Source organism: Nerophis lumbriciformis, linkage group LG04, assembly GCF_033978685.3.
Source record: "Nerophis lumbriciformis linkage group LG04, RoL_Nlum_v2.1, whole genome shotgun sequence".
Lineage (NCBI taxonomy): Eukaryota > Metazoa > Chordata > Actinopteri > Syngnathiformes > Syngnathidae > Nerophis > Nerophis lumbriciformis.
In genome coordinates, this window is record NC_084551.2 from 11,502,065 (window position 1) to 11,527,500 (window position 25,436).

Sequence of the window (25,436 nt, forward strand, 5' to 3'; positions counted from 1 at the left end):
GGAACCACACCCACAGCCAAGAAAGGACCCCAGGGGGACAGGAACCCAACTCCCCCAACCAAAAGCCCCAATACACAGCGTGTGTATGCATGTGTCTACAGTGTGATTAAAATAGGATAGCCGAGCAAACTCTGACAATGAAGAATTTTTTCTGAAACTCAAACTAAATTACTGAGTGAAAGAAGGTAGCATTTTGAAAAGTGGTGTAAAAAGCTGTAAAGGGTCCCTTTAGTCAGTCATCTTGTGTGGTTAAAATGCAGTCAGGTTAAAGCCCTTGTGTTAAATGTGTTGGCAGCAAAGCAGCAAGCCCTTATCGCCATTCATGTTATGAATATTGCTTTGTCAAGGCTGTATTCACTACAATTTGCATAACTGCACAAATACTGATTTTAGAATACATTTAAACCTAATCGGGACGTCATTCATCTGGTAGAGATATTAGAATGATATTACTATAGAATTTTTTTTCTCTCTAAATTGTTTTATAATTTATAACCTATTTCTAATGTGAGAAGCCTCTGCTTACCTGTGATATCCATGAAGGCTCTTTCCCACAGATCATCAACAGTGAAGCAATCTGCTGATGTAATGTTGATTGACAACACGATGTCATCCTCAACGTATTTCAGTATTAGGTTGTTCACCAGAACATTCACATTATTCACCACACGTCTGATCAGGCTCTGAACATAACCTGAAACAAAAAAGCATCGGTTTTGAACAACACGCTAAGTAGTCATTATAAACACAAGAAAAACATGACCGGTATGATGTTGGAGCAGCCTGCCTGTCTCACAAACACTAATTATTCGCAAAGGTGTGGAAGAAATCAGGACTCTGCATGGTCCTGTCCAGTTCTTCCACACCAAATCCTTCATACCATACCATCTGCAACATGCTTTTTGCTGGAACAGACTAAACTGAGTTGGAAGAAAATGTGGTGTAAAAAGGTATTAACATACAGAGGTATCTACTGAAATGCTAACATTACTTAATTTTTATTCTAACAGGTTTCATTAAACTTTACTTTGTGATAGGGAGTTTATGTATATTTTTAACGCAATAGATACTTGTTTTGATTTTTTAATGAGGAACAATTATTAAAATCCTGACTGGGAGTTACCGGTAAGTGAAAAAATGTGACATAATACGTAAGATGATGGAATCCAGTTGCTGAACAAGTAATATTGATTTCAAAAGAGAATTAATATATCTATTTTATACTGCTTAAAGGAAAACTAGACTTTTTTTGTTTTGCTGAACATCCACAATCCCTGTGATGGACAAGAACACATAATTATCATTTACTGTGTGTTATAAATAGTGAACACCTGTTTGTACGAGGCGGCTAACAATGCCAATGATGGGGATACTAGAGCTGCCTTCGATCAATCTGATAATCAACATTTTGATTTGAAGAAGTCTTATTTAACTACCAACCTCACAGTACAATTGTCTGATATTATTATTCCCTACCCCGCCGTGGGAGGGGAACAGGAACATTTTATTAATAGTGCTGGGAGGATGTTTCTACATGGGGGATGTGATTTTGGCTTGTAGAAACGCTACGCAGTTAGACACAGACCTCCGCGGGATGGAGGCGATCCCGTTGAGGCCCCCAAATAAAGGAGGTGAGTTGGAAAAATAAATTGATTGCATTCATCAGGTCTTCTTTAAAGGGGAAGTGCACTTTTTTGGGAATTTTTCCAATCATTCACAATCCCTATGTCAGACAAGAATACATATGTCCTTTTTTGATGCATTTTAATTTGTAATATATGGCAAGTATGACGTGGCTAACAATGCAGCAGCTAATGAGAGTCATATATTGGGCCCTTTTAAAAAAAACATCCAAAAACTGCCAACAATCACATGTGACCGGCAATCATGTAAATCTTTTCGCAGGCAGCCTCGGGTCTCGCGTTAAAAACAGTAAACTGATTTGTAGTTTTGCTCGATACCTGGTTTATGTTTCTACACTCAATTTATCTAAAGATTCACAGCTGATTTTTGTATTGATTCAGTGGGCTGCTACCAATGTTTTTTTTTTGAGGTGGAAATGTCGCAAATGAGATCATTGTTTTGTTCATTTGTTACAAACATATCTTTTACCTGTAATTAACTTGTAAATGTTAATGTAAGTGTTAAAGCACATCCATGTGAAGTTGCTGACACCTAGTGACCAGTCAATATACACTACAACATATCAACTGTTTATCTTAAAATGTTTTACCAATTTGACTACTTGTCGACAATGGGCAAAATTAAACCAATCAGATTCGACTATAAAAATCCTTAGTTGAGGACAAAACTAGAGGATACGATCTAGAACGGCTATAAAGCCCTTTATAAACCCATCCAAAAACCTCCACTGTTTTTTAAGCATGCTTAAAGTATATGTAAAGTAACACAGCCACAATAACATGTAATATGTACTGTATTGACAAAGGACATAGCAATAGACATTACTTCCGTCCACAACAACAGCAAAGAGTGCACATTTTTTGTTTGCTACCACTAATGGCTGATTTAATCAGTGCCTTGGAGCGTTACCATGCACCACTATTGCTAAGCTTTTAAAATAAGAACATTAACCAGTGGCTTACAATATCCACTCTCACTGGGATGCCATGCCGACTGATGGGATTGCTCTTTCTCTTTCAGTACTTGTGTTCTCCTTGAGGTGCTAAATTCAAATGTAATTCTCGCTCTTTAAATTTAAAAAATGCTTCCTAACGATGTCAGGTTTTAGGCTGCGTTCCATTTGTTGAGAGCCATCCATCCCATCCATTTTCTACCGCTTGTCCCTTACGGGGGTCGCGGGGGGTGATGGAGCCTATCTCAGCTGCACACGGGAAGGCGGGGTACACCCTGGACAAGTCGCCACCTCATCGTAGGGCCACCACAGATAGACAGACAACATTCACACTCACATTCACACACGAGGGCCAATTTAGTGTTGCCAATCAACCTATCCCCAGGTGCATGTCTTTGGAGGTGGGAGGAAGCCGGAATACCCGGAGGCAACCCGCGCAGTCACGGGGAGAACATGCAAACTCCACACAGAAAGATCCCGAGCCCAGGATCGAACTCAGGACCTTCGAAAAATACCGGTAGTATAAATTTGGTAGCATGTGGGTTTTCAAAGTTGACCAACTTCTCGACTTGGTGCCACAACCTTCTACTATACAGGTGAGATGCATGATTTATAACCTAAAATGAACTTTTCTTAACTCAAAACTAAATATAGCAGCAGCAGGAACAGATCAAGCTCCTTTTTATTTTATTTTATTTAAGGGATGGTCGCAACCAACGTTATTAGCAGCTCAAGCTAGCAAGTGGTTAGTAGCTGGCTACTCGCTCGTGGTTGGAGGAGCCGTGTGAGAAAGACTAGCACTATTGCGACGCCAGCAAAGTAGTTCCTCTATGTAAACGTTTACAATAACAATGTTGCTATAGCTTGGTAATATGCAGGTTGTAAATGTAAACATAATTAAATAGAGGGTTGTTTATAGGCGGAATAGATGAATCCCCATTACCTGCATTGTTAGCCGCATCATACCAGCAGTTTTTTTAGAACACATAGAAAAGGGAAAAATGAATGTTCTTGTCCGACATAGGAATCGTAGATGATTCCAAAAGGAAGTGCAGTTTTCCTTAAGTGTGAGGATTTTCACTAGGATTTTGTGCTGAAGAAGTTAAAGTACTAAAACACATTCTTTAGAGAAAAGGCTGTCTAATAAGTTGTTTCATCACACTTAGGGGAGCCACAAATCCCCACAAATACTCACAGACATATCCATAAATATTGGGGAAAAGCCTAAAGTCCATAAAATGACCAAACAAAGTGATAATTAAAATATTATAGACATTATCCTCCAAACCAAAGGACCAATGCCATCATTCCACCTGTGTGCCGTTTCACACAGCCAATGTAAAACAAACACATAAAGTTTGACCTTTATTTTCAAAGCGGAATGTTTATCTTCCTGTATTTTTATGAATATCCTAAAGAGCAAAAGAGCTAATAACTAAGCAGCACTAAATAGTGCTCTTAATGGAGAATAATTATATGAATTAGCAAGCTGTTCTACTGTGCCTGACCAGACAAAAATATCATGGGTTTGATGACTGACCATTTAGAGGCAGGAGAGGAGGGTGACGTAAACCCAATTTACAAACGCAACGTGTGTTTGTCACATAGGTGCCTTGCTGTGCCTGCCAAAGTTAATGTGTGTTCTGGCTGCTCCTGCATGCATGAGTGTGCCTGTGGTTCTGAGGTCAGTTCAAATGTTGCTCTTGCATCAGCAGCTTGGAAATACACCAGCACTGTTATTTCCACTTTTGGATGAAATTTGTCCTCTGCTGGGATGTTTTTGCTCATGTTACATTTGTCTTATTCTTGCCTCACACAAAGTCTCACTATGAACTATCGCACTTCTGTGACCTTCTAAATCGTTGACGTGGCCAGTATCGATCCCCTTGCCAAAGATGGAAGCTGTTTCAACCATAAGAATAATGATTAAAATGTGTTTGTATGACTTTAACAGGACAAGTCAAAACAAAATTAAGTTACATTGTACATTGATGGTAAGAGATATTCACCGACGACAATTTTTTAATTTAGAAGACTTGCCTCAAACTATTTATTTATGGTTGTATCTACAAAGTCAGTTATAACCACACATCAATTGTGTTGATCAGTCAAACCACCCCATAGCATGGGTGGGGGACAGGTGATATACTGTACCAAAACCTTGTTCTACAAGGGTAAATTATTGGATGTGTCCCAAATCCATACAGGATAATATTAGATAATTTGAGTAATGTCAAAATGTGAGGTATTTGACTTCTTATCACATGTGAGTAGGCAGGGCAAAGATTAGGCTTCATCATTGCCTACCAAACTGTTGTGGTTTCAAAGCCAAGTAAAAATCCAAACCTGAACAATACGGTGGGTTTCAAAAGTATATCACTAGGAAAGACATGTATTACAAAGGAAATTGACTATTTTTGTTCAAGCAGTCGCCCAAGTGCAGCTGGGATAGGCTCCAGCACCCTTGCGACCCCGAGAGGGACAAGCAGTAGAAAATGGATGGATGGGGTTTAAAGCAGTCATTTATGGGAGTAATTTTGGTAATTTCCAGACATTGCATCTGAAAACACTCCGTCCAAAGGAATTATATAAATTTTTTTTACCGAATACAAATTTATTCTAATAGTACACAGATGGACACATTTACTGTAATTGGCAGAGATTTTGAGTACAATGCGAGCGTTGCGTGGGGTCACAGTTTGACGGCTCGGCTCGCCACATGAACTTGTGACAAGCATGAGTCTATGTATTCCATTTAAAGTTGAATTATCTTCTCAAAATTCTGGGATGGTAAGTTCAAACCCCTGATTTTGTAAACAGGCTCGAACTGTGCTTCAGTTTGTATCCCTGTCCTCCCCCACTGCTTTCCCTGGTGGTCAGTCTAAAAGAAGGGAGGTAGCATAGCTTTACTGGCCCCTATGCCATCACTCACCTGGGGGCAGGTCGGGGTCGCTGGGGGCAGCTTGTTGGAGGCGGCGGGGCTTGCCTGTAGCCTTGGAACTTTCTGAGACACTGCGACTTGTTGAGGTAGAACCACTCTCATGGTCATCCTGAATAAACAAACACAAGGACATGTAAAGGTGCACATCAGGACACATTTGTACCAACCTTTGCTGAACAAGACATTAAATTATGATTATTACAATATGACATGCTGTTCGTAAGTGTCATATTACAGAGAAGAACTACTAGACTATACAAGGACAAATATGGCTAAAACGCTCCACAAGTACAATGTAATGTAATCCAATGAATACCACATTCATGTACACTCGTGCCTGCAACGAGGTATAGAGACGCCTTTAAAAAGGATATGCTAAAAAGGTATTCCATAAAAGGTCAAACAAAATAAGAGTGAGTGATTAGAGTACTTTGAACAATACTAAAGTTGGAGATGTTGAGAAGGAGCACTGTGTGAGTTAATGCCAATGTATGGCATTGATTAAGCATCATGGCAGAAATATACCCTCTTAACAGTCAGTCTAGAGTGGTTAGATAGCCAACCAAGAGGAAAAAAAGCTGCATACTCTTATTATATGGGGGATTATTTAGGTTGCCCTCTTTATACAGAATAATGTAAGCTTTAAAAAAAAACAACCTTTTTTCTGCACAAAACCTTAAATGGTTTAAAATAAATGAAAAAAAAAAAATAATTGCTGATTCACATTCAAACATGCCTGTGTAGACAGGGCCTTTAGCTTGTCTAAAGTGTTGAACCCGGCTGTCATACATTTCCTAGTAAAAACAACCTATGCAACAGAAGTTGCACTATTATGGAATTTGCACGAAATAAAGTTGTAAGCCCTATTTAAATTCAACTGCTCACATTTAACAATCCCAGTATTTTGTGGCAGGATAGTCGGTCTGTTACAGTAAATGCCAGAAAGCCAAATGTTTTTCAAACAGCAGATTTCACAAATTCTGCAGGTTAATAGAAGCATATAAAAGGCTCTTGTTGAGCAAACACACTCACTCTTATTGCTGTTATTCCACCATGGGTTGCGAGCAGACTCATGCTGACATCAAAGTGACAGGCCCGAAGATTACGGGCCAAGCAGTGCAGGGCCAACGCCTATGGTGTGATAAAATAAATGAAGGAAACCAATAGGTCCCTATCAAAGACAGAATCTCTCCTTCTGCCATGTAATGGGGCCTTGTCCTCCAAGTCAGGGTCTACCGAATTCTCCCTTGAGCGAATCCAGCAATTAGACCGCCTGCGTCTTCATAAATAAACAATACATTTTGCCACCAAGTAGTCTGTGATTCTAATGCTAAATATTCCAGGGGCTGTTGGATAAAGAGAGTATAAGATCTCACAATGTTTTTCTACTAAAATACTGCAGTAAAAACAGCTTGCTTGCTGCACACATTCCACAGTCATCACAGGCTGCATGCTTCTTCTCAACTATAAGTCTCATAGGAATATGACAAATAAGCATGTTATTTTAAGCATTGTTGTAAGTTCATGTTATCAAACAGTAAGTACACAAAATGTAATGTCTACAAATGTCTAATCAACTTTTGTGTATATTTAGATAAGGACAAATTGATAATATTAAGATAAATAAAATGCAAAAATAAAAGATTAAAGTCAAGTGCATGAATGAACTTTAGAACTGGTAAACGCTGTGCACAGATACACAGTAGAAAGTGTGTGTGTGTGTGTGTATATATACATGGCTCAAATTTAACCACGGCAAGTGCCGCGACCGCTCTTGTCAGTTGCCGTAATGCCCTAAAAAATTGATCAGCATCGGCGGCAAGAACATGCCGTGACTGCCCTTGACTTTTTACTTGTTAATGGACTAGGGATGAAACGGTTAACGGTATAATGATAATTCAAGATAAAATTCCCGAGGGTTAGTCTAATTTTTTAATTACCAAAAAATGCATTAATTAATGCATTTTAGGCAACACGAAGTCAGGCGCATACGCACTAGCGCCATTTGGCTTGATAATCATGGCGGACTAAGGACACGGACTTTGCTCGGGAGATTTCCCCTCGGAGTAAACGGAGCCAAACGCTTGGTTTAACGTCATTTTTCCTCGCTTCTCGGCATGCGTTTAAGAGCACACCGCTGTGTTTAGATGGCGACAGGTGTGGTCAATATTGGAGACAGACGCACTTGTTCCCACAGTAGAAGTACACAGCGAAGGAGAAAACTATTTTATGTTGCTTTCATTTTCGCAATACAGCGTCCATCAGTTGCTGTGACAGAGTTAATGAGGTGAGGAAACATGCAGCAGGCGATGTTTCGAGAACGTTGTCACAACTTGTTTATAAAGTCTTTACTTTGTTTTCTAGGATGCTCACTCCTTTATTTAACTGCAAACTGTATCAGTGTTCAAATAACATCAATACTGGCTAAAATGTTTTGTCATCTCATCAAACCGAACAAAGGCTGTGAAGATTGTGTATTCGATGTGAGAGGTATCTCTTTATTTTTGTTGGCCAAACTGTTTTACTGAACCACTAGGATGCATTGGAGGAGAACAAAGCTTGTTTATTAGACTTAATTTTCATCAGCCAAAATGCTTTGTTTTATTTCAAAATCAAAAAGTAAACACCATGTTTTTTTTTACATTACTTGTGTTTTTTTCATGTCATACAGGCATTATTTAAAAAAACACTCATGTGATACACCATTTTGGTAATGTTTAATCGTGTATAGTTAATTCCTATACCACAAATTTCTGCTCAAACTCTTCATGGATCTGTCCCGATACAGCATCTACATGTACATATAAATGTACATAACTTTTAAAAAAATAAATCAAAATAAAAAAATACCTCTAACAAAATCAAAAAATAGAGATAAAGGCATCATATAATGACAAAAAGCTGACAAGTTGATATTTTATAATGAATTAACAAAACTAATATTTGTCTTTAATGGATATCGTTTATCTATAGCCTTTTTATTGGTACAGGTATGGTATTACGTTCACATCCCAACACTGCTTTACCTAACAATCAGTAATCATGATTTCAATATTGATAACAATAATCATAATGATTACTTTGGCCATAATTGGCAGCCTTAGATCTCATACATAAACACTTTTTGTATCTATATGGACAAAAAGTGAAGTTACATCTTATGGCCTTTAGGTGCCATCTTTCAAAATCAATCTATATATATATATATATATATATATATATATATATATATATATATATATATATATATATATATATATATATATATATATATATATTTATAAGGGATTTAAAAACATAGCCATTGAAAGACAACTTCCCTCATCGAGGACTGAAGACTAGTGACCAGTCCTAAAGGCAAAATGACAGAACCAGGCTAAGTAGCACATCTCTTGTCCTTTAATTGAAGTCCATTCAAATCTCAGCCTGCAACCTCATAACCTTGACATTTTCCTTTCTAATGACTGGACATCACACACCTGCCTGCATCATGTGAGAGAGACAATAGCAAAGGAGACAAAAGACAAAAATAGAAAGAACAAGGAAGTGAAGGGGAGAAAGAGAAGAAGACGCAAAGACAGCAAGAATAAACAGAAGAAATTGTTCCAATTTCAGACCTAAGAGGCTCTGGTCCTTCAGATGTCTCCATCAACTAACCACAAACCCAGGCCAAGCATGAGAAGCATGCTGCTTGCGCTGGCATTGCTAACCTCTAATGCTAATTACTGCAATGTGTTGCACAAACTAAAACATTTTATACAAAACCCTGACATTGACACGGATATAAAAACAGACCAGTGTCTACATACACCTTCTTCAAAGTCAGCTACAACCCATGAGAGATTCCAAAATATATACAAAATGTATACACAATAAGGCAAGTTATTTGCCACATGTAAAGCAAACACATACTTTAGCATTGGATTTTCTTCAGGTACTCTGGCTTCATCCAACAACACCAGTTTACAAAATACAGACCTGTTTCTTTACTTCCACAATTTTCTAAATTTATTGAAAAACTGTTTAACAAAAAATTTGACGAATTCATAAATAAAAATAAAACACTCGCAGACAACCAATACGGATACAGAGCCAATATCTCAACATTAATGGCATTATTCGAAATAACGGAAGAGATAACCAATGCAATAGATAGCAAAAAATGTGCGGCTGCACGGTTTATGGATTTAACAAAAGCATTTGACACAATTAATCATAGCATCTTAATAAACAAATTAGAAAGTGGAATCAGAGGGTTGGTCTTCAATTGGGTAAGAAGCTACTTAACCAACAGGAGGCAATACGTGAAGATAGGTGAAAACACTTTTACAGAGCTGAAAACATTTTGTGGCGTACCTCAGGGAACAATACTGTGACCAAAATTGTTCAATTTCTATATAAATGACATTTGTAAAGTTACAAAGGACTTAAAGTTAGTATTATTTGCAGATGATACGACTGTGTTTTGGTCAGGAGAGAACACACAAAAGCTAATACAAATAATAACAGAAGAAATTAATTAAAAAGGTGGTTTGACAAAAACAGACTCTTTGAATCATAGTAAAACTAAAATAATGCTATTTGGTAACAGCAGAAGGGAAAGTCAAACACAATTACAAATAGACGGAGTAGATATAGAAAGAGTAAAAGAAAACACATTTTTGGGTGTAATAATAGATGATAAAATGAACTGGAAATCTCATGTAAAAATATACAACATAAAGTAGCAAGAAACACGTCAATAATGAATAAAGCAAAACATGTTCTAGACCAAAAATCACTTCATATTCTTTACTGCTCGCTAGTGTTACCATATCTGAGTTATTGTGCAGAAATACAGGGAAACAACTACAAATGTGCACTTCATTCACTAACTGTGTTACAAAAAATATCAATTTGAATAATACATAATGCTGGATATAGAGAACATACAAACCCTATATTTATTGAGTCAAAAATATTGAAATTCAACGATTTGGTGACTTTGCAAACAGCTAAAATGATGTACAAAGCAAACTATAACCTGCTACCCAAGAATGTACAAAAATTATTCTCAACAAAAGAGGAGAAATATAACCTCAGAGGAAAATATAATTTAAAACATGTGTATGCCCGTACAACACTTAAAACCTTTAGCATATCCGTATGTGGAATTAAATTATGGAATGGATTAACCAAAAAAATCAAACAAAGCACCAATATGATTCAGTTTGAGAGACTGTTCAAACTACCGGTACATGTGTTCACAAAGTACACAGAACAATAATTATGATGAAGATTTTGAACCCTTTTTTTTTTTTTTGGAGATAAAGATTATTTATGTATTTAATATTTGTTTACTTAATATATTCTATTATTTATTTTAATATGTATTCACTGTTCTGTTACAGAGAACCAGGAAATGGGATAAAATTGCTATGGTATTAAAAGGGGTAGGATTAAATAGGATCAGCTTCTTCCTACTCCTTTTCGGACGTTCTGTAAAGAAACAACTGTAAATATGTTATGCACAACATTGTAGCGTATGCATGTTAAAAAAAACTGAAACTGAACTGAACTGAACATATACTGTAAATTGTCTGTAGACCCGTGTGCATGTGAGTGTGGATAGTTGGTCTATATGTGCCCTGCAATCAACCGGCAACCAGTTCAGGGTGTTCCCCGCCTCTCGCCCAAAGTCAACTGGGATAAGCTTCAACTCACCCGAGACATAAATGAGGAAAAGTAATAGAAAAAAATAGCTAAATGAGTGGATGTAAGTGATTATAAACACAATATATATGTTTAGTACTATTATATGTAAATCAATTAGTGTTAGACGTTAACGGCAATATTATGTGAAAAAACATTTAAAAAATTTAATTTTCATCAATGTAGATAAATACCTACTGCCATTTACTTAAGGTTTTAGTTTTACATAACTGTTTTCAATTAAGTTCTAATGTATACAGTATAATTTAAAAAACTGATATACTGTCAAGATTGTAGGGCAAGAATTGCTGACAGAACCAGGGAATTGGCCAATAAAAACAAAATCTACTAATAAATGGAAATTGACTAAATGTGACTAAAATACTATCATCGTGGGGAAATAGTGTTTCCTGAGACTGTGCACGTCTTCACAAACACCTCCAAAACTAAACTTTTCACTCACCTCCAATGAGGAAAGACGGGTCAACACTCGAGGCGGCCGCCCTGCACCCTTCTCGGGCCAACTTCCTGTCTGCCTTCGGGACACTGTCACTTAGACCTCGAAGCACACCCTCTCAAACACAAGTATACGAAAAAACTACAAAACTCGTCTCTGGGGGGGTACATGTCTGGGGGTCAAATGTCTGAAGAGATACAAAACAGGCCAATGCTCACCAAAACAGATTAATAAACCTTCATCGCCATACGCGAAGTTCCCTTTATTTATTGCAATCTGGACATGGGTCGGTACCATAGTTGGTGCAAACGAATACTTTGTTCTACCATGAATGGTCCATTCAAAGCCAATTGACTCCCTAAGTGTTAAATGTACCCATCTCCTTTCATAGTGGGGAAAAAGCTAATAATGTTCGCCTTAAGCCAACTGCCTTTGCAAAAGGTTAGTTCAAGTACGTCGGAATGGACATTTTGTAGTTTTCTTGAAGGTTAGACCATATCCTTAAAGAATCCATTGCATGAGTGTTCTATTGGAATCCACATGACTGTATGTCTATACAAAGCTGTTGCAAGCTCTTTATAGATAGATATTTACTAATAAAATACAATCATTCTTAGCATAGCCTTTTTAGATTGGTTAACAATGTGCCAATGTATATCACAATAACCTCAAAGACTCTGACCTTATGACAGCAAATCGGCTCCACTAAGGAATAGTTGCAGTCCGGAAGGCCTGAAAGCAAGGATTAAGCTAAGGGGTGGCAGCATCCTGCCCAGAGTGTATTGATCACCACTTGACTCAATGGATACAGGAAGCCGCTGGGCTTAATTTTTCCCCTGGCTGCTTTCCTGTGTCTGAGGAGCAACTGTAACATCATACCGCTAGGGATCCAAAACGTCATCAAACCTCAAAGACAAAGCAATGTTACACTAGAATTAGCCGACTCAAACGCAATGCCGGTTGAGCACAAGGTTTTCTGTTGGAATGACATGCATTGAACTCTGCATATGCTTTAAATCAGTCTGGAATGCCAACCAGCCCAGAGCAATGGGTCACTTTGGAGAAGTTTAAACTTAAATCAGGGAGAAACCGATAAAACAGAGTCAATCATGCTTTTTAAGATGGTGCATTCATGCCAGAAACATCTGTCTGGCTTATACACTTTCCCATGTAAAACACTGACTTATGAACTAGGAGCATCATTAGAACTTAAAAGCCTCAATGACTAGAGTCTGTCGCCATGGATTTGAGGCCACCACCAGACTGTAGAAAATGTCTTACACAGGCAGTAATTATTCAAACTAGGTTGTCATTCACAAAGTTACACGCATTGTATAATTAGATTTATGCACTGAAATGAAGTGTCAATTTAAGAGAAATGTATAAAAAGATCAAACAAGGCTGAATTAAAGGGACTATCCGAAACTCAATGAGCAAGGCTTCTGACTCTTCTTCCCTGATGACAAAGCCCAGTTTAACTGATGGTCAGATGGATTTATTGAGCCATCTCTGTAAGCCATTTGCAGAAGAATCAAAGACTAGATTTCCGGATGGCATCAGGGCCGAGATTACCCAGATTTTGCTCTCTGATTACAAACTCCCACAGGCTGTTTTCTTTTACTTGTTTCACTCTTTCCCTTAGTGTTTTCTGCCACATGTACACAGATATTTACAAGCACAAAATGTTACATTTTGTACTTTAAATATATCATACTCATTCTCAGCCCTGCAGGCAATGAAATATGTCAGAGTGAGAGAGCAAAAATTACACTTATTTCTGCCTAAACCGAAACCACATCTAGTCCCAAACTACCACTCCAAGGTAATAATTTGATAGGGTTTTATATGCCATATCAATAGGAATTTCTAAATCAGTGGCAAATACATTCAGAAAAAACTCCCTGATAATAAAACAAGGTATAACTAGGAAGACAACCTTACCTAGCAAATCCTTATCTATGTCTTGAAAATAATATAGATTGCTGGAGCCTGTCATCAACCACTGTAACTGCTGTCAAGTCAGTATCGCTGTTGTTAACATTCCATCAAGAGCAGTTTCTTAAAAAGAAGTGAAAAACTGTGTCAGGCAGGTATTAGTCCGGCCCATTATAAGCTCTTTTGGTCTCAACCGCTCGATTGTATCAAACATCACTAAGGATGAAGATCGTACCTTGACCATGTTAAAAAATTTGGCTACTATGAATGTGACAGCAATATTTAAGCAGAGTAGTGGTCTCATTACTGAGATGGAAACATTTCTGGTGCTTTGGCTGAAAAAGCAGAAATAACCCTGTAACCCAGTGAGTCTTAAGTCGATACAGGAGAAGGCTAAAAAAAATTACTGAAACCTTGAAAAGTCAAAAAGGGGAAATGGAGTGAAAGTGAAGTGTATATAGTCAGTAAGGGATGGTTTATGTGGTTAAAGCATAACCTTAATGTTCAATGGGAAGCTGGCCGTGTTAACTCATGTATTTAGTCTTTGTATCACTGTATTGTATGTTCTTCATGGGAATATTGTGCACAGTGTGAGTGACATAATTGTTAATTTATGTAAAAGTTTGGAGTTACATAAAAAGCCGACTTACATAAATCATAGGAACGGAACTCTTTCGTAACCCAAGGACCACCTGTATTTATTTTAATGCAGTAAAAAAGGTGAAATTAAGTTTGTGCTACGCTGCTCATCAGGCTGTCTGTATATCCTCCAATTGAACAATCTTGAGAGTAAGCGCCACTTATCAGCAAGCAGGTTGCCATCAGAATAGCTGATTTAGTAATTAAAGGACTCCTATTATGCAAGTACAACTTTTCTTACTTGTTTGTACATATTTTCCCCATAAGTCCCCATCCCCATAAATCTCGAAAATGTGATACCAAACCCTGGAGGCAGGGTGGAAATATTTATAAAACATTCTTGCAATCTTCCAAACTTGCTCCAAATGAGCCGTTTGGAATTTGAGACGATTGTGGCATATTTTCTCTGAATACATCAGCGGATATCTCCATATAGGTAAAGGTTTACCCGCAGAGCTTTGCGCGAGTCCTCAATTTTTTATTAAATTGTAGTCCAAAGTTATAGTCAATAAGCTACTTCTTTTTTTCTATCCTCTAATTGTGGGGCAGACTGGCTTGTACTGTCCATTCACATGCTTGTTAAAATCCTCTGCTGCTGACATTACTAATAAAAAGAGTGTAATTCTACCAAATCTGTAAGTAGACTTGATATGGAAGCATTAAAAATACAACATGGCTTGGGCATGTACAAAAGATTGCCCACAAAACAGCCAATTCTGAAGAGACAGTCAGAAAGCGACTTGAAAATGGTCAGTAAACAAAATCCATGCAAAATGTTTACAGAAGAACCACCATTGCACCACAGGGAATTGTTTTAGTTGTAGGAAAAACATCATAGTGACCCTTTTAATGGACAAACATGGCATTTTTAATGAAGTCTAAGGTGTAAACAACATACTAGAATCCCACTCTACTTATATAATTACTCCTACTATTAATACTACTACTTATATAAGCAGCAGTAGCCGCAATTACATTGACAAATTATTACTGGTCAAATATTTTAAAGAATGGACATTCTAGCACACGGCAACACGCTTTGAAAAGCATGTCCTTAAGGGAAAACTAATTGGAAAACGCTGCTGATCTACACTTTAAAATTCTATTACTATAAAAATTGTATTATTAAACTTACTGTGTATCCATAACCAAACAAAGGTGCGTATGACTTGCAAACTATGGTGTATGTTAAACGGATCATGTTTGTGACATATTTAAATAGTTAAAGAATAAATAACGCGCACGGACAAATTTGCCAAGTATACAAGTCAACAATAATTTAGCTACAGCCTGTTTAATACAATCTCACTCTAAGTGCATGTACATGCATTAAACATTCTCCAGTTGTGTTTAAGTTAGATTAACACAAAGACTTGCAGATTTGATTAGAAACTAGATTGCATTTGCATTCACTTTGATTGAAAAAAATAACTAAATCCACATGTAAACATACAGGCATCCACACCAGAAGTTGTAATCCAAAAGTATTGTGATTTCCACATTTGCTCAAAACAATAAAACAACAATTGTGTGCTGATCTTTGTGCTTTGCGTATAGGCCCTCGACAGCAAGGAACATCCCACAAATTCCCCAGTTCCTCTCAAGGGAGGAAAAAACGTTTTGGTCACATTACACACTTTTTCCGCACATTATCAAAGATGCATGCATGTTTTTACAGCCTCATGCTAAGAATTTAACTGCAAACTCTCACTTATTGAAATTGGCAATTTTTACACATTGGCCTTTCACCTTTCCTGTCCCAGAAGAACTTCAGCAGCAAATCTGGCCTTACTCCAAATTACAGTATGTCTCATGGGTTTACATACAAGTGAATGTGTCCAAATGTCAATAGCAGTTTCCTCGAAAATCTGCTTTCAATAAGTAGCCTTTTTAAAGCATCTGTAACAAATAGTTGTTTTGAAACCCTACTGCCGGTGTTGGTGCATATATACATAAAAACCTTCAAAAGTTTCAGTTTCTTTCATTTTAGAAACCTGATCTTTCAAGCAGTAGTCATCGGCAGTGTATGATATTTACCATTGCTTCTGGGTAGCCCAATATCATGTGTTACAAATCTTTTTGCCACAGCCTATGTAATTAGCTGTAATTGACTTCCCTTAAAATGTGTTTCTTCTGGGACATCTGGCCTTGAAACTGCAACTTCCACATAAAATCCTAGTACTGAGCTACACTTTTATTTTTCTAACTTGCATGGATGGCACTTAAGGCTTTCCAGAAAAAAAATATCGAAAGAAAAATGTAATCCCCATTGTCATTCTTCAAAAGTTAAAATGCTTGAAAGTAAACAATATGAACTTCACTCTCAGGACAAATGTCGGATAAATGTCTATGTTATTGCTACAGTACAACACATGGCCTAGAAGTGACTTTTTAGATTAGAATTAATTTTCTTATATGAGGCCTGATTTGCCAACTGCGATTCCATATTGATTTCACAAATATAACCATACATACACTGGCAAAACACTTGACTCAGCACTGGTGAGGTTCTGATGCTGTATGACTAAGCGTCTGAGACCATTTGCAAATAGTGAATTAGAATCTAAAAAACGAATAACAGACAGACATAGATCATTAGAACAAGAAACTGCCACTACACAAACTAACCTGGTCTCCATCCCTCAGCTTAAAGATGCACTCCATGGTGTTGATGGTGATGACAACAGGCTCTGAACCCAGCTTTGTCCACGGTACATGAATACGCAGCTCATGGATATGACCACTCAAGAATGTAAATGGAAGTTTCAATTCCTAAAAAAATGTAAAGATACATTAAAACAATGGTTTGCCAAAATATATATATACATGAAAAAAAATGCACATACAGTTCCAGTCAGAACTCATCAACTCATCATGGGCTTGAGGATTTTTTTGGAACAGTACAATACTGTGCAACGTACATCTTCAATTGTTTTTTAAAAGACAAATTGAGTACACAATTTTGAATTTAATTTTTAGATGTTCTCCCATTTACACAGGGATATACATACAAGCTCAAATATAAACATGGAATCCCCATATCTTAGTAGTGGTGAGGTTACAAAAATGTCTTAACTTGACAAAGCCAAACCTGTTAACTTCTCATTAGTGATCATGATTGACTGCCTAGCAGCTGTTGAAGTCTTAATGACAGTGTCAAGGATATGTTTGACAGCCCTCAATACTCAGAAAATAGAAACTCCCAGGAACTCAGTGAACACTGAGGAAGAAGGTTGGGAATAGATAAAATACTAAGACTAAAACAATATCAGTGAAGCATAAGAAACACAAAACATGCAAAATAGTTTTTTTTCTAAAAGTGTGCGTCTGTATTTTTTTTTTTTTTTTTTAAATAACTTGGTCAAAAGATTTCAGTATGTGTTTAAGTACTTTTGGAGCACATTCAACAATACCACAATAATAATAACTCCGATAATTGTGGTCATCCATCCATCCATTTTCTACCGCTTATTCCCTTTGGGGTCGCGGGGGGCGCTGGAGCCTATCTCAGCTACAATCGGGCGGAAGGCGGGGTACACCCTGGACAAGTCGCCACCTCATCGCAGGGCCAACACAGATAGACAGACAACATTCACACTCACATCCACACACTAGGGCCAATTTAGTGTTGCCAATGATAAACGTAATATAACCTTTTATATCGTTACATTCTTATTTGGTCAAATTGACAATAAGTAAGATTGGAGTAATCAAGTTGAAGCTTGTATGCCTAAGAACACGCAGTAGCTATGTTTTAGAAGTCACATTAGAGACAGAGTAGTTAAATTACTTCACATATAGGTCGCAATGTATATCGATAACCGATATTTTTTGGTACCGGTTCCTAACACTGGAGGACTGTTAAGATTCTGGACAAATGGACAGATGATTTTTTTCCCCAGCTAACTGTCATAATTAAGACATCGCCGCCAACAGCAGGTGATGTCTTCACGCTTGTTTGGCTTTAGTCAACTTGTGAGCCTTGAGAGTTAAACGTTCAAAGGTGTGGGCTCATGTACCAAAAAGACTAATAATTTGGCTTTTGTCCCTAAAGTTGTAGTGTCCAACTTAGAAACCCTTGCAACATACTCATGGAATAAAGCTGAAGGACGACGATATGTTTGGCTGTTTACTAAGCCGAGCGGGTAACGTGAACACTACATGAAAAAAATTATATGGAAAATGCTGCCTTTAAAGGGGAACTGCACGGACGTGACGTCAAGTGCAACAAAGTTATCGAAATATGGCACAATTTGATTTTTACATGAATCGGTACCCGTTAGTACCAAGGGAATTTGATCTGTACCTGTAAAAGTACCAAATTCAGTACACATCCCTATTAGGGATTGACCGATTATCAGTGCCGATATTTTTTGCATTCTGACATATATCGGCATTTGTTTGTGTGATTGAGAGAGAGAGATTAAAAAACTCAAACTAATGTCGGTCTAGTCTTATTGCAGGGACAAGAGGATAGATAATAGTTTGTGCCACACGAGAAGCTGCAAAACAGCAAAGCACAATTGTCGTGCCAGAATTGTATCCCTGAAATATTTTGCTACAGTATATGTGTGTGTAGGCTGCCAAATATTGCATATTACAAATATTATTATAATAATACAATGTGTGGATTGGTACGATAATGCCTTGATAAAGATGTTAATAATGTAACCTATGTTTCAACCTAAATGTTGCTTTTTATGTTCTGAATATTATGTTTTGTACTTTATATCTTAGGAACTGTTTTCCATTTTGTAATAAATTGTAATATTGCTGGTTCATCAGCCTGCTAACAGTTTGTCAATGTCAACACTTGTGAATTTGGAATCATTTCCCCAAGCACACACAGTTGACGTTAAGGAATACAAATTATTTCAGGGATACAAACTTCATGGAGCTATTGATTTATTCAAATTTGTATTCACTGGGCGATACATCGAGTATTCTCGGTTTATCACGGGTTTGTCTCTGTGCGATGTAGAAAATTACTATTTCGTTAGTATTCGAGTATACGTTCTCACGCAGTTGCTTTTAGCTGCGGGCATTACACTACAGGCTTTTCTCACGCTTTCTTGTCTCTCCTTCTCACAGAGAGATAAAACAAGCGCACCTTCTTACAAACGTCACATACTGTAGCATGTGCCGTTATAAAGGATGCTATTATGCCAAAGAACTTCCTGCACTTTGTTTGTGTTTTTATTTACTTGTTTTTTAAAATAAACATGACTCATGCATTTTTAAATAAACATGACTCATGCATTTAAACAAAGTTAATTGTTGGAGTTCTCAATGGTATTAATCTAAATGTTGACACCAATATATTACTTGTACTGTAAATTAATATCGGCTCCAAATATCGGGGTTTGGCCTCCATAGCCACTAATATTCGGCATCGGTATTTGCCCTGAAAAAACTATATCTGTCGATTCCCTAGCCCCGCTCAAGTCTTTAAGTACCGTTCTTTTTCCGTTTTGTACCTTTGCCATTGCATTTGTTTTATAGTGTTTTGGATCATTTATGTCAGACCTGGGCATTCTACGGCCGGCGGGCCACATTCGGCCCTTTGTGCGTCTCTGTCAGGCCCGCGTGAGGCCAATCATAAATGACAAAATAAATTTTAAAAAGTATCTATGTCGAGTGTGCAATACAACGGTGCTGCTTTTGTTTTGAAAAGCGTTATTTGTATTACTTCCGAGTGGACGTATGCGCGTGCGTGATTGTGAGTGAATGTGAACAGCTGCAATCACAAATTACAAAATAAAGTTGAAAAAAACATCTATGTCGTGCGCGCAATACAACTGTGCTGCTTTTATTTTGAAAAGTGTTATTTATGGACGTATGTCCGTGTGTAACCTGTGAGTGAAGGTGCACAGCGACAAGTGATGCACGGTTACTCCCGAGACGCTAAAAAGAGAAAAGTTGGCGTGTTTTCAACAAGACATGGACTGCCAAGCAACGTTCCCTCTAAGGTGCGCGCCTAGGCAATTGCGCACTGCTCAAGCGTCCTCTGCGCACAGCAAATATATGCCGCGCACCAAATCAAATCCCTTCTGAATTCTAAACAAAATAAACACATAATTTATTCTGTGTAATTTTGCAATGCAACTCTGAGTGACAGTGACAACAAGTGGCCCTAACGGTGTTCGTCAACATCGTTCAATTGAACACTGTTCAATTATTGTAACGTCTATCGAGATGCTTCGAGGCCAGGAATTATATCGATCACTTTATTGAGCAAAACTGTTTATATTGGGACATAACCACACCAAAAACATGAGTAAAACACTTCTATCTCGAAAAACTAGTCATTTTCTGCCGTACAAACCAGGCCAAAAGCAACTTGTCATCCGTCACCAAAACGCATAACACTAAACCACTGGTGCATTTATGGCCACACAAAAAGTCGGACAACTCAAACACCACACAAAGTTACACTATGACTCCTCAGTCATACGTGTGCTTATTTTACTGTCATTTATTATTAATGTGAATTTATTTATATTAATCATGGAATGCTGATACGAGAGAAATTTACAGGAATGCTCACTTCATCCTATGCTTACATTTCATTGTGCAACATGAGGATGTTTAAGGGGAACTAAATGTGATCTCTGAAAGGGGTACAAATGATTTCCAAAGCAGTGCTTTTGGTATAAAGTTAAGTTAGGTTAAATGAAAGTATTATTATTATTATTATTATTATTTATCTTACGGTATATATAAAAAATAATATTGAGCAAAATTTAATTGAAATATTGTCGATGTGGCCCTCCAGCAGTGCTCGGGTTGCTCATGCGGCCCCTGGTAAAAATTAATTGCCCACCCCTGATTTATGTGTTTGGAGCGTGTGTCCCCATCAACCACCGTGGATGTCACATACTGCATAAAGTACCTGTTCTAGCACATCCAGCTTCAGGTCCAATTTGCTGAGCACTACATCTCCTCCCCAGAGAGACAGCTGCAAATCAGATGGCTTCAAATTCTTGATATATTTGTTCACGTAGCTCATCAGGAGTGGTGTGACGTAGGACTCCAACATCTTGCTCCTCTTCTGTAAACTAGCTGTAGAGAAAAGCAGTGGTTGTTTTTAACACATGTCAGGCACAGTTGATTGGTCTTAAACTGGATTAGAAGTTATTTAACGAACAGGAAACAATATGTGAAGCTAGGCGAACACATGTCTACAATGCTAAATATATCCTGCGGTGTACCTCAGGGATCAATACTAGGACCAAAATTGTTCAATCTGTATATAAATGATAATAATAAATGGGTTGTACTTGTATAGCGCTTTTCTACCTTCAAGGTACTCAAAGCGCTTTGACACTACTTCCACATTTACCCATTCACACACACATTCACACACTGATGGAGGGAGCTGCCATGCAAGGCGCTAACCAGCACCCATCAGGATCAAGGGTGAAGTGTCTTGCTCAGGACACAACGGACATGATGAGGTTGGTACCTGGTGGGGATTGAACCAGGGACCCTTGGGTCGCGCACGGCCACTCTTCCACTGCGCCACGCATTTGTAAAGTTACAAAAGATTTAAAGTTAGTATTATTCACGGATGATACAACGGTGTTTTGTTCAGGAGAGAACACACAGAAGCGGGGGTTGGTGGTAGCGGGGCTGTATAATGTAGCCCGGAAGAGTTAGGGATGCATGGGATTCTGGGTATTTGTTCTGTTGTGTTTATGTTGTGTTACGGTGCGGAGTGTTCTCTCGAAATGTGTTTGTCATTCTTGTTTGGTGTGGGTTCACAGTGTGGCGCATATTAGTAAGAGTGTTAAAGTTGTTTATATCACAACCCTCAGTGTAACCTGCATGGCTGTTGACCAAGTATACATTGCAGTCACTAACGTGCAGAGGCCGCATACTACATGTGACCGGGCCGGTACGCAGATAGCATGGTGTAAAAGCGGACGCGACGACATGTTGTAGAGGACGTTAAAGGCAGTGCCATCACGGCACGCCCTCAATATTGTTGTCCGGGTAAAAATCGGAGAATGTTAGCCCCGGGAGATTTCCGGGAGAGGCACTGGAATCCGGAAACCTCCCGGTAAAATCGGAGGGGTCGGCAAGTATGCAGCTGAGCCGCATCAGAGTGATCAAAGAGCCGCATGCGGCTCCGGAGCCGCGGGTTGCAGACCCCTGGACTAGGCTAAGTGCAAGTTGTTTTACTCTGTCCTCCACCCTGAGCCAGTCCACTTTGGAGAAGTGGGTAGGAGTGACGTGTGATCTGGGGTGGAGGTCTAGAAATAATCTGACGAGCTTGTCCTGGGATGTTTGGAGTCTAGGTTTGAGGGTTTTGGAGGTTTGTTTGATTGATTGAGACTTTTATTAGTAGGTTGCACAGTGAAGTACATATTCCGTACAATTGACCACTAAAAGGTAACACCCGAATAAGTTTTTCAACTTGTTTAAGTCGGGGTCCACTGTAGATACTGTATATACTATCATATATACTATCATCATAATACAGTCATCACACAAGATAATCATCAGGGTATATTCATTGAATTATTTACATGATTTACAATTCGGGGTGTGGAGGGGGGGGGGCTTAGGTTTGGTTGTTATCATCAGTCATCAACAATTGAGAACAGAGAAATGGATATTGAAACAGTGTAGGTCTGACTTGGTAGGATATGTACAGCAAGTAGTGGACATAGAGAGAGAGAGAGATCAGAAGGCATAAGAAAAATATCTGCATTTGATTGTTTACATTTGATTATTAACAATCCGGGGGGGGTGTTAGTTTAGGGTTGAAGTTGCCTGGAGGTGTACTTTTATTGAGGTTTTGAAGGAGGATAGAGATGCCCTTTCTTTTATATCTGTTGGGAGCGCATTCCACATTGATGTGGCATAGAAAGAGAATGAGTTAAGACCTTTGTTAGATCGGAATCTGGGTTTAACATGGTTAGTGGAGCTCCCCCTGGTGTTGTGGTTATGGCGGTCATTTACGTTAAGGAAGTAGTTTGACATGTGCTTCGGTATCAGGGAGGTGTAGCGGATTTTATAGACTAGGCTCAGTGCAAGTTGTTTTACTCTGTCCTCCACCCTGAGCCAGCCCACTTTGGAGAAGTGGGTAGGAGTGAGGTGGGATCTGGGGTGGAGGTCTAGAAGTAATCTGACTAGCTTGTTCTGGGATGTTTGGAGTCTAGATTTGAGGGTTTTCGAGGTGCTAGGGTACCAGGAGGTGCATGCGTAATCGAAAAAGGGTTGAACGAGAGTTCCCGCTAGAATCGTCATGGTGCTTTTGTTGACCAGAGAGGAGATTCTATAGAGAAATCTCGTTCTTTGGTTGACTTTTTTGATTACCTTGGTTGCCATTTTATCACAGGAAAGATTAGCCTCTAGAATGGAACCTAGGTAGGTGACCTCACCTTTCCTTTTATAGGTGCTAGGGTTCTTCCTACTCCTTTTCGAACATGTTGAATAGAGAAACTGGAAATTGTATCATGTTGTATACATGCATGTTCCAAATGAACTCAAACTCAAACGGTAGTTTGCGTTATTTAGGCTAGAAACGATTAAGAAAACGCTGAAATGCCATTATCAGCAACAATATCAATGAATAAATGTGTTACCTTCTATCAAGGAGACATATGTGACCAAAATGAAGGGATATCTAGACACAGCAGGGAAATAATGTGTCATGGTTTAAGTATTATTATTTTTTTTTACACAATATTTGAACAGAACACATGTTAGCATGCCTGCTAACCAGCCTTCACTGTTTGTAAATACGACTACAGCGAATGAGCTACAACTATTAGAGCGAGCTGTAAAGCATGTTTATGTGCACACCAATGTAGTTAAAAATAAAAATGGGTTAAAGTAAAAGACAAAACTTACGTGTGTGTTGTTAGCTTAGCTTGGAGCTGTCATCCTTGGCTGAGACCAGCACTGTACTGGTCAGAGAGGCTAAGCTAACTCGTTAAAAGAAGTCATTGTAACTTTTTTGCCTCGGAGATATATAGTCGGGTACAATGCTTTAGACAAAAACGCACTCTCGCAGGACTTTCACTCGCATTTAAGTCATTAATTCTCTTCGTTGTCCGGAGCTAGCTGCACAGTTCTCGTCGGCTGGAGCAGCGACGTCATCAAGGGGAAACACCACTTCCGCATGTCTTGTGGGGCGTTCAAGTGCGCTGGTAAATGAGAGCGCCGCGTCGCTCGTAAACGTTATGGGAGAGCGGCAGGTGTTGGATCGGAATGGCGCGAGTCACGATACGCGCCTTTAATCATTTACAGCGTGATGCTTGATATATGTCAGGATAAATATAAAATAATACACCTATCGCCATTTGTTCAGCTGGTGTAAGAAATTATCACATCATGTCAATTTCACATTTTATGAATAAACGGGAATTATCATTTATAAAATGTGTTTTTCAAACTGGCATTGAAAGCATAATTCTGCTTCACGCAGCGGAAGTGACGACATGAGATAAATTATACACTTTTTTTAATTATTTTATTTTATAAACCTTTCTTTATAATATGCAACATTTACATACAATCAAGGAATAATATTAATCAAAAACTAGTACAGAATTAGTACAAAAACCGTACCAGACAGCACCAAGGGGTTGTAATCTCAATAAAGCAACTACAATAGAACGCAAAATATATATATAACAAAAAGTATTTAACACACTCTTTAATAGAATATTGCTTATTTTTCCACTTTCGTTGAAAAATAAACATGACTGGCGTGCTTATTTGCAACAGGTGACTTTATAGTTTCTCATTTTTATTAATCACATTGTATATTTTTTCAGACGATATGTTAAATAAAATATTATGTTTTACATGTAAGTATATTTTCAAGTATAACCCGCTCAATAAATTGCTATTTACTCTGGCTTGTTAAGCTTTTCCTGTAATGTCTGAATAATATTATAAAATATGACAGTGGTTATATCACTAAACCTGATTAAATGCATTTAATATACATAACTCTATAGAGAGAGCAAATTAAAACCAGAAATTGTATGCAGTAAATTAATTATTTTAAGGGACAACAGCATATTGTGCTAACTGGAAACTAAACTTGAATGTTGGTAAAAATTTCTGTTTTGCACTGCTTATTTTTGTACATATTTGCACAAATTTGGAACGAATCGCAAAAAATTTAGCTGCGTGCGTGCGTGCGTGTGAGTGCGTGT

The 25,436-nt window shown here is 38.0% G+C and overlaps 1 protein-coding gene across 7 annotated transcripts in view; it reads right to left on the bottom strand.

Moving 5' to 3' along the window:
* Window positions 1-24,404, bottom strand: part of LOC133595948 (intermembrane lipid transfer protein VPS13B-like) — a 672,020-nt gene extending 647,616 nt beyond the window's left edge. For 4 of the 7 annotated variants that reach the window (XR_009814611.2, XM_061948794.2, XM_061948795.2 and 1 more), the window contains exons 1-5: window positions 24,121-24,404; window positions 21,152-21,321; window positions 16,888-17,031; window positions 5,529-5,646; window positions 527-694 (exon numbers count right to left, since the gene is read on the bottom strand). Coding sequence is in view for 6 of the 7 variants with exons in the window: in XM_061948794.2 (XP_061804778.2) it covers window positions 527-694; window positions 5,529-5,646; window positions 16,888-17,031; window positions 21,152-21,298 (577 nt within the window). In the remaining variant the exon portion in view is untranslated. The remainder of the gene's footprint in view (window positions 1-526; window positions 695-5,528; window positions 5,647-16,887; window positions 17,032-21,151; window positions 21,322-24,120) is intronic. The other 3 variants (XM_061948790.2, XM_061948782.2, XM_061948793.2) reach the window with 1 other exon arrangement.
* Between the last annotated feature and the right edge of the window lie 1,032 nt (window positions 24,405-25,436).